The sequence below is a fragment of the Pollicipes pollicipes genome, unplaced genomic scaffold (genome assembly GCF_011947565.3).
Source record: "Pollicipes pollicipes isolate AB1234 unplaced genomic scaffold, Ppol_2.1 Scaffold_4295;HRSCAF=5057_pilon_pilon_pilon, whole genome shotgun sequence".
NCBI classification, from domain to species: domain Eukaryota; kingdom Metazoa; phylum Arthropoda; class Thecostraca; order Pollicipedomorpha; family Pollicipedidae; genus Pollicipes; species Pollicipes pollicipes.
In genome coordinates, this window is record NW_023596461.1 from 40312137 (window position 1) to 40321997 (window position 9861).

The window sequence follows — 9861 nt, forward strand, 5'->3', positions numbered from 1 at the left end:
CTGATCGCCCCCGAGGGCGTGGTGCCCGTCCTGCAGTTCCTCAAGGACCACCACAATGCGCAGTTCGTCAACCTGGCTGACATCTGCGGCATGGACGTGCCGTCGCGACACTACCGATTCGAGGTGGGTGGTCGGCGTCCCGGATCACTGGCGAGCCGCGGGGCGCGGCACGACGGCCCCCTGTTGTACCTGGCGGCGCCGTACGGCGCGGCACGACGGCCTCCTGCTGTACCTGGCGGTGCTGTACGGAGCGGCACGACGGCCTCCTGTTGTACCCTGCGGTGCAGTACGGCGCGGCACGACGGCCTCCTGCTGTACCTGGCGGTGCAGTACGGCGCGGCACGACGGCCTCCTGTTGTACCCTGCGGTGCTGTACGGCGCGGCACGACGGCCTCCTGTTGTACCCCGCGGTGCTGTACGGCGCGGCACGACGGCCTCCTGCTGTACCTGGCAGTGCTGTTCGTGGAAGGGAGTGTTCGTTATGACGCTTGGCGAGGATTTCAAGTGCAGTTTGTGTCATGAACGATGTTCAGACGTTGGTCCAGATTTGATCGATTTTTTGGTGTGCGTGAGGAGCGAAATGATACCAAGTGTTATATTTCCTGCATTGTAAAAATGTTTCCTTGGGAATATCTTCCACTGCATCTGAGTATTGCATGATTCGGGTTACGTTAAAGCTACGGCGTTTATGGCCCCATACTGCTTATATCTGACAATCTAAATGGGTCAGTGCTGTGATGCGCCGGCCATATAGCAGATACCAGGTGGCAGACGTAGAGATGACCTTGATTTGTCGGAACACCCCGCCAGTCGTGTCGTAACGCTGGGTACTGGATGGCAGGCTCTCGCCACCTCATCACATACCGTGGCGATCGCCGCAGGTCATCTACAACCTGCTGTCGCTGCGCTTCAACTCCCGGATCCGCGTCAAGACATACACGGACGAGCTGACGCCCATCGAGTCGGCCAACGAGGTGTTCAAGGCGGCCAACTGGTGCGTGTCACGCCGTCGTTACTGCCTCGTGACACCTGTCGCACTGCGTCCGGGGCTGACGTCTGGCACCGACGCCACCGCCTTGTGACATCTGTCGCACTGCGTCCGGGGCTGACGTCTGACACCGACGCCACCGCCTTGTGACATCTGTCGCACTGCGGCCGGGGCTGACGTCTGACACCGACGCCACCGCCTCGTGACACCTGTCGCGCTGCGGCCGGGGCTGACGTCTGACACCGACGCCACCGCCTCGTGACACCTGTCGCACTGCGTCCGGGGCTGACGTCTGACACCGACGCCACCGCCTCGTGACACCTGTCGCACTGCGTCCGGGGCTGACGTCTGACACCGACGCCACCGCCTCGTGACACCTGTCGCACTGCGGCCGGGGCTGACGTCTGGCGCTGCCACTGGTGCCCGTCGGTGGTGGTGTCGCGCCACCGCCGCCTCGTGACACCTGTCGCGCTGCGGCCGGGGCTGACGCCTGGCGCCGCCACTGGTGCCCGTCGGTGGTAGTGCAGTCATCAGTCACCGGGCGGTCTGTCGTTCTGCGGCCCGATGGATGGTGCAGCAACCACAACCCGGTGTACGGCTGTCCGGATCCATGCACCACTTGGGGTCACGTCCTGCGCCCGCCGCCCGGCCTGCCGTACTACACGGCCGCCCGGCGCCGCCACGCGTCACATCCGCCGCCTGATCGGTCCGTCTCGCCTCCTGGCCCTCCCGTCAGACCACCGCAACCCTCTGGTACGGACCGTGGTTCAGGTGCCGCCGTCTGGTGGCGGCTGTCCGCGGTTGCCGGCACCGCCCTGCCCGGTGCCGGCAACCGCGGAGCGGAGCTGACCAGCGTGGCTGCTGGAGCGCCCCTTAGCCGCGCTGAGCGCCGTTGCTGTGCGGACCGTCACCCTGCCGGCTGTGTTTCAGGTACGAGCGCGAGGTTTGGGACATGTACGGCGTGTTCTTCTCCAACCACCCCGGACCTGCGGCGCATCCTCACCGACTACGGCTTCGAGGGCCACCCCTTTAGGAAGGATTTCCCGCTCTCTGGATACGTGGAGGTAACACGCCGCCGCTGCCGCAGCGACAGACGCGCGGCGCCTCTGTGGTATTGCGGCATGAAAACAGGCACTCATGACATTCATTCATTTACATAAACTCACTCTCACTTATTTGCATTGATTTATTTGCTTTCATTCACTCACACTCACTCTGTATTGATACGTTAACTTTCATTCATTCATTCACACTCACCCATCTACATTGACATTGCATGAATGAATATTAGTTCATCCACACTTATTTGCATTTATTTATTCACTTTCATCCGTGTCAGTTCACTCACTCTGTCATTTACTCGCATTCGTTCATTCGCATACACGCATCCACATTTATTAACATTCATTCATTCACCGCAACAAACACTAAGCAAGTTGCTGCAAGCTGCAATAAGAGCGCCTCAGCTAGTCGTTATCAAAGAAACCCATGCACGACGCAATGGCCCGACGAACCCTTCCCTCCGCTGCCGTCTTCACCCCTGCCGAGCTCACTGCCGATACATGACGTCCCCAGGTTCGCTACGACGATGAGGCCAAGCGCGTGGTGGTGGAGCCCGTGGAGCTGGCGCAGGAGTTCCGCAAGTTCGACCTCGAGTCGCCTTGGGAGCAGTTCCCGGCGCACCGGCTGAAGCCCGCCGCCGAGGAGGTGCCGCTCGACAAGTAGCGGCCGCCATGGCCGCCTGTCGTAGCCTGGGGCGACTGGGGGCGTCGGTAGCCGGCCAGCCGTGGCCGCCGTCCGCAGCACGCGGTCTCGGCCGCCGGCCCGGTCTCCTTGTGTGAGGAGCGGTGTAGTGCTTGGTGGTGTAAATACAGTGATGACCCTTGGTGGACGAGTCTAGCTCCGTCGCAGCGAGTGGAAAGGTTCAACGAATGCACTTATCAGGTCTTGATTTCTGCGATGTGGGAGGGTTTGTCGCCTTGCTTCCATCGGACTACGGCAAACGCAGTATTAGGCATATTATCTCCGCGATTTATCTCAAAGGACCGACGTTCACTTAATAGCAGCTGGTCTCCTTTTCGAAATAGCGGGGTTATAGACCGTGCTAATATAGTTTTTGCAACTTACGTAGTCTGTCACAATCTTGGGCAACAGTTGTTGGACAAGTAGAACCGTCCTTCATAAAATCAGCCAACCGACCGAAAGACGTGCATCATAATTGATCCACGAACCGCTGGCTTGAGCGATATATGCCTGCTCATCACACTAACAGTGACGAGAAGTGCCCGGGTAATAAACTGGATGAATCTTGATCCGACAGTGCATTGATATTTGGGAGAGTTCCGAGATCCATTAGACACGAAACGGCACCGCATTGGGTGCTTGGAACATTGTTTCCGCTGACCTAACGTGCGCTGCGCTCAGCTAGAAGTGCGGGGTAGTCTTATTACCCCATCTGTTTTTATCTTCATGTACTTTAAAGCGTTTTGGAAACGCTTGCTCCAGCGGCTGCAAAATCAAATACACACGCTCAGCCCGCTGTGGACTCTTATATTGGACGTTTAGTTCGTGCTATTGGATTTCAGGGGGTGGGGGCGGGAGCCTAAGGCCCGAAGCGAACGGAGTACCGGTCCGCCGCCTCCCCCCGTAAGGCACCACCTTTTCGTGGTGGGAAGCTTGTGTGCCCCAATGATCCTGCGGGCGGTTGGGGAGGCTTGTAAAGCGCTCCTTCCGGCCAAGGGGAAGGGGCCAGACGAAACGTGCCTCTCACAAGGGCTCTGACTCGTTCAGAGTAGGGATTAGCAACTCCTCGGCCCCAGCTTTTTAATCTTATCTGGGTCTCGCCGTACCCCGTTGGATCCGCAGGTAGCGATGAAGGGATCCTGGTCACTGACGGAGTTGCCCTGCGGGTCAGTCGGGGCAGATTACCAACACGTGGCTTTGGCACGAATTTGTAATCCTGCGGATGCCTCGTGAAGTCTCCACACGAGGAAATCGGCTGGTCAGACGTCGTGTTTTTGTGACACTGGCTTGAAGGCAAGCAGGCCATGTGATGGGTGTAGAGGGGGGGGGGGGGGGGGCTGCCTGGTACAGTGTCTGCCTCCTGACACCATTAAGGGGTCGTACCTCAGTTTGTTACCAAGGTGTCTGGTTAGCCCCTGCGAACCGAGGCACTGGCGCCCGCAGACCCGTGCCCGGCGGCTCTCACGGCAACTCTTTTGGCACACTGGTCTGCGTATAGCGTGTTGGTAGCACTGGCGGCTCCTCTCTTGAAAGTGGACCGTCCCCGTGTTGGGCTCCATGGTGGGCGGGGAATCAGCGCGCCAAATATAAGCACATACTTATGGACTCTATATCATCAACCAACCCCCAAGCCCAGACCGTCGTCCTTTGCCACTGCCCCAGTTTCTGGTTGTAAGATCCGCCAAGGTAGATGACCAAGGAAAAACAGTACCGCTTCGACTGAACCCATTCAGCGCCAACAAGCATTTTCCAAGATCGGGACACCCAAGGATGTCTTTTCGTATACGGATGAAGGCAAATAAGTGTATTTAACAGAAGAACGCGAGATCCAGCGCATGCTCAAGACGACCACACTAGTCTACAAAGGACGAGGACAGGGAGAAGTTAGGGTGCCCGTATCGGTGCACCCTTATCGCTCTGAGAACTACTCCAAGGGTGCGATTACTTGCCTGGACCTTCGCGGTGTGAGTGATGAGGATGTTGCCGAGGGCTTGTATGAGGAAGGGGTAACGGCGATGAGACGTATCAAGAGGAGAGAGAGGAGAGCTGACCGATACTGATTCGATTATTCTGACGTTTTGCTCTGCGAGAATGCCAGATAGGGTCCGCGCTAGATATCAGTCGGCCCCTGTTGGGTCTATGTACCTGACCCAGTCCGGTGCTACCGATGCCAGACGTATGGTCACTTCACGGACAAGTGCTGGAAAGAGGTTAGATGCGAAAGGTGTGCCGAAATAGGTCACCAACACTCTGAGTGTAAATCAGAAACCGTGAAATGCGTCAACTGTAGTCAGGGTTATGGGGCGTCATATCGTAGCTGTAAGTCCTTCTTGTCAGAGAAAGCTGTCCTGAACATCAAAGTGAAGGAAGAAGTCTCGTTTCGGGAGGCCCAACGCCGACACAACGATGCGACCACCACAAGAACATACAAAGACACCCATACTAAACCGGCAAGAAATTTATCCCAAGTAACACCCTCAGCCAACGGGGTACTGAAACTGAGTGGATTTGATAATTTCAAAGACATGACTGTAGGCAAGTTTGTACAGCTGATTCTAGGCACACTTGTATCAACTGACTCCGCTGTCCCGTCGCCCCGGAAGTCGGATCCTCCAAAAAAGGATCCACCTGCGGTGGTGGCGCCGCTAGAGAAGCTCAACCTATGGAAATGGAACCCCCTGGTGGAGCTGCCAGAGAGCCCGGGACTGGGGTGCGACCCGGGAACGGGTTATGGACCGCGGTCCAGCGAGGCCGTGGACTTCGCCCCCATCATCGCACCCCAACCCAGCCCGTGCTGGAGACATGCCCTCCCGGGCTCCATCTCCCCCTCCATCCATACCAGCTACGACAGGATCTGTCGTCGCTGGCACAGGGACGCTACGAGAGCTGACCCCCTCTGGCTCCCCAGCTAGTAGCCCTGCCGGGAGCGCCGGTCCTCCCGGCTCACGGGAGCCGGACAAGTCGGCATCCCGTGTCCATTCGGCATCCCCCAGTCGTCGCTCCCTCCCGGAGCCTCCCTTCTGAAACTGTTGTTCGTCCGGGTTCTCTGGACCCTGGACCTGCAGGGCGTGCCGCCAGGTCGGCGTCTGCACCGCGGACCGGAGGCCGGCTCCCGCTGTCGACTCCGCCCCACTCGCCGGGAGGGTCAATGGGTCCGCCTCCTATTCCTCTATTTGGAGACGGGGTTTCAGGTCTGCCTACCCCGCTGTTCACGGCGGCAGGTCGTGCAACAAAGCGTGCCCCTTTTTGGCCGACGTCGCCTACGGAGGGTGGAAGTCCCAAAGCTCGGCCAGGGGTCCGGCTTAGCTGCACTGAAGTAGAGCGTCGCCAGGTAGATTTGTTTAGTGCGAAATCCCAGGTGAACGTTTAAAGGAGATGTAAGTTATACCGATGAATCTTAACCGTACACCCCACATACAAGCATATCTAGCATGCCACTGACGTTTTTACAATGGACCATGCGTGGCTTGAGGGCGAACATGTCGGACCTGCACACACACACTTATCTAATCGCAAACCAGTTGTGACATGCTTACAGGAAACAAAGGTATCTAATGACACTCACCTTAACATCAAATGTTACAGCATCTTTCGGAAGGACGTGAGAACTGACACGATCGCCCATAGTGGGGTGGCGGTTTTAGTTCATCACAGTATACCGTGTTCTCCTGTAAGTCTTAACACTGATCTTCAAGCTGTTGCTGTCGTCGTCGACCTTGGGTCGTTGAGGCTGACTGTTCTATCTGCCTCGCTCCCACTGAGGAAGTACCGGATTTGATATTACAGTCTATCTTCGATCAGCTTCTATCACCGTTCTTATTGCTAGGTGACTTCAACTCCCATAGCCCTTCGTGGGGCTGCAGTCACACAAGCCGCCGAGGCCGACATCTCGAACGTTTGCTGAATACAAAAATATTTGTGTTGTTGACACCGGCCGGCATACCCATATATATCTGTCGTCCAGCACCACTTCAGCGATAGATCTTTCTATCTGCTGCTCGTCCCTTTTATGTCGGTTGTCTTGGGTCTTTGAGAACACAACGTGTTGGAGTGACCATTTTCCAATCTGGCTTGGGATAAATGCCGGACATTCATCAGGAAGAGGCCTTCCTGCTGGAACCTTCGACGTGCTAACTGATAAAGGTTTACCGACGAGCGTCATATTAGAATGCAGCCGACCGAGGACGACAATGCAACGTGTTTTACACAACAAGTGACACCCACAACTGCCGACACTGCAATGTCTTGCACTCCCTTGACATCACCGGAGCCGCGCAGGATCCCTGTCCCCTGGTGGTCAGAGGACTGCAAGGCGGCAGTTCTTAAGCGGAAGCGGGCGTTCAGGGTTTTTGAGCGTTCTGCAACGGCCAACAACCTCATCGCTTTTAAAAAGGCCAGAGCATTGGCGAAACGCAAAATACGGGAGGCAAAGCGTGCATCATGGAGGGAAAATGTGAATGGCTTAAATCGTCACAACCCACCCAGTGCAGTATGGCAGCGAGCTAGTCGCATTTCCAGTAGGAGCGTTTCTACTGCAGTTCCCGTGTTGAAATTGGCGGGAGCCACGGTATTGAACACGCAGGAAGTTTGCAACAAAATAGATCCCGCATTTGCAGAAACGTGTCGACATGGAACAGACGACTCACGCTTGATTCGTTACAAGTAACAAAGTGAGAAGACGGCAATCAATTTCATAATTCCTGGCTCAGAGATTTATGAGTACAACCAGCCATTCACTGCCATGGAGCTCTGCACTGCTCTTAAGAGAGCTAAGTCACCTGGATTGGATAAAGTGCACAATGATGTGTTAAATCACCTAAAGAAGGAGTTCCTCCATGCTTTAATTGAACTATTCAGCTACATATGGTTGCATGATGACTTCCCGGAGTCGTGGCGGGAGGCCATTATAGTCCCGATACAGAAGCCCGAAAGAATGGTTCCGACCCACTGCACTACCGCCCAATTTCGCTGACTTCAGTTCTATGCAAAGTGCTAGAAAGGATAGTGAATGATCGTCCCATGTGGTATCTTGAAACTCACGGCCGTCTTTCCAAAGTGCAATGCGGGTTTCGGAGGAACCGACGCACTGTTGACCACCTAATCATTTTAGACACAACTATACGACATTCTTTTAAACAAAGACGTCACACAATAGCAGTCTCTTTTAACATTGAGCGGGGTTATGATACCGCCTTGTGCCACGACGTTCTAAGCAAAGTACACGAGTGTGGACTCCGAAGTCACATGACACTCTTCACTGAAAACTTTTTACGGCGTCGATTTTTCCGCGTCCGAGTGGTGGCATGCTATCTGATCGCTACGAACAAGAGAACGGTGTTCTCCAAGGGAGCGTCCCTAGCGTAGCCCTGTTTGCGCTGATGATCAATGATATAGCCGGCTGTCTGCCACCTGCCATCAGCAGGTCGCTGTTTGTAGACGACTTTGCCATCTGGTGGGCAGTATTTACAACGTCGGCAGGGAGGCAGCTTCAGTTATGCCTGATTCAACTAACTGAGTGGAGCTTAGAGAATGACTTCAAATTTCCGACCACCAAGACTAAGTGCATGCACTTCTGCTCACGGATTAGAGGCTGTAGAGACTCGGGGTTGCGACTCTATAATGCCGCTACTCCAGTTTGCAACGAACTCTGTTTCCTAGGCCTCACGTTTCACCGTCGGCTCACGTTTAAGCAACACTACAAGATGATTAAGATTAAGTGTCTAAAGCGCATGAACCTCATGAAAGTAATGTGTCGTATGACCTTTGGAGCCGATAGATGCACCCTGTTGAACTTGTATAGAGCTTTAATTCGATCGGTCATCGATTGTGCATCGATTATGTCTACGACAGTGCTCCTACATCGTCGAAGCAGGCTTTGGACACACTCAACCATACGTGTGTTCGTATAACCACTGGGGCGTTTCCTACGACCCGAACAAGAAACTTGCTGGTGGAAGCGAATGAATCGCCTTTGCCTCCTAGGAGACGACTTAATTCGAATTACGCCGCAAAGGTTTCACAATTTCCGGATAAGCCGACCTTTGAGCTAATCCTTTCTCTGAGGTTAATTCGTTCTTTCTTGAGGGGGCGGCCCACGTCAGCGCGGCCGATACGTCTGCGCGTCCGGGACTGGCTGGACAAGGCGGATAATACGCTGGATGACATTGCCCCGCACGCCCTTCGGGCCCAGCGCCGTGTAGACGTCTGGGCCTAAGTATGGTTTGGAACTTCGCCAGCATCATAAAAATGGCACTTACCACGAGAGTTCCTCAGCTATTCGTCGGAACGGATCTCACAATACGTGAACTAATTACAGATATTTACTGATGGGTCCAACAGCTCGACAGGAACGAGTTACACATTTGTTTGCGGTGATCACACCGCAGGTTTCTGCCTCCCGCACCACATGTCAGTTTTCCCTCCGAACTGTTTGCTATTTTAGCAGCGCTTCAGTACGTTACCGTCCTGAAAGGGATGTGGTCATTTCGACCGACTCACTTGGTGCACTTTTATCATTAGACCCGACGGCGATGTCGCGCGACCACTCATTTCTGACGCGCTCCATTTGGGAGCAACTGGAATGGCTAGGCAACACTTCCTGCCGTATCACATTTATGTGGATCCCAAGCCACAAAGGGGTAATAGGAAATGAGAAAGCCGACGCCGCGGCGAAAGCTGCGGCGTGTGAGAGAAGACCGATACCAATTTTTGTACCCGCTCGAGATCTGAAGTTGGTCATTTCCAAATACGTCCGCAATGCGTCGCAAAACAAGTTCGACCAACATCGTCACGCTTTCAGGGAAATTAAGCCCCAACTGGGTAACTGGGAATCTTCCCATCGCCGAAGCCGCTTCCAGGAAGTCACCCTGCATGGGCTTCGGTTGGGTCATACACACGCAACACACTCGTTTTACTTAACGCGTAAGGATGTGCCACGGTGTGAAAGATGCGGGGGACCGGTTGTCTGTAGAACATGTCCTCGTCTCATGCCGGCGCCTTGAGACGGAAAGGGGACGACTGTTTCCTCCAGCGCCCCTCCATCGGTTACTCAGTCGAGACCCATGTGGTGAACTTGGAGACATACTCGCATTTTTAGCACACATTGACTTTGACATTATTTTCACTAACCC

The 9861-nt window shown here is 54.9% G+C and overlaps 2 protein-coding genes across 2 annotated transcripts in view; one reads left to right on the plus strand and one right to left on the minus strand.

Annotated features, from left to right (window-relative positions):
• Window positions 1-92, minus strand: part of LOC119097537 (GTPase-activating protein skywalker) — a 7300-nt gene extending 7208 nt beyond the window's left edge. Inside the window, exon 1 of the mRNA XM_037220569.1 lies at window positions 78-92. Coding sequence (XP_037076464.1) covers window positions 78-92 — 15 coding nt within the window. The remainder of the gene's footprint in view (window positions 1-77) is intronic.
• On the plus strand, window positions 91-2713 carry LOC119097538 (NADH dehydrogenase [ubiquinone] iron-sulfur protein 3, mitochondrial-like). Its single transcript, XM_037220570.1, has 4 exons — window positions 91-123; window positions 882-994; window positions 1919-1931; window positions 2564-2713. The coding sequence occupies exons 1-4, from the start codon at window positions 91-93 to the stop codon at window positions 2711-2713; spliced, it is 309 nt and encodes a 102-aa protein (XP_037076465.1).
• The last annotated feature ends 7148 nt before the right edge of the window (window positions 2714-9861 follow it).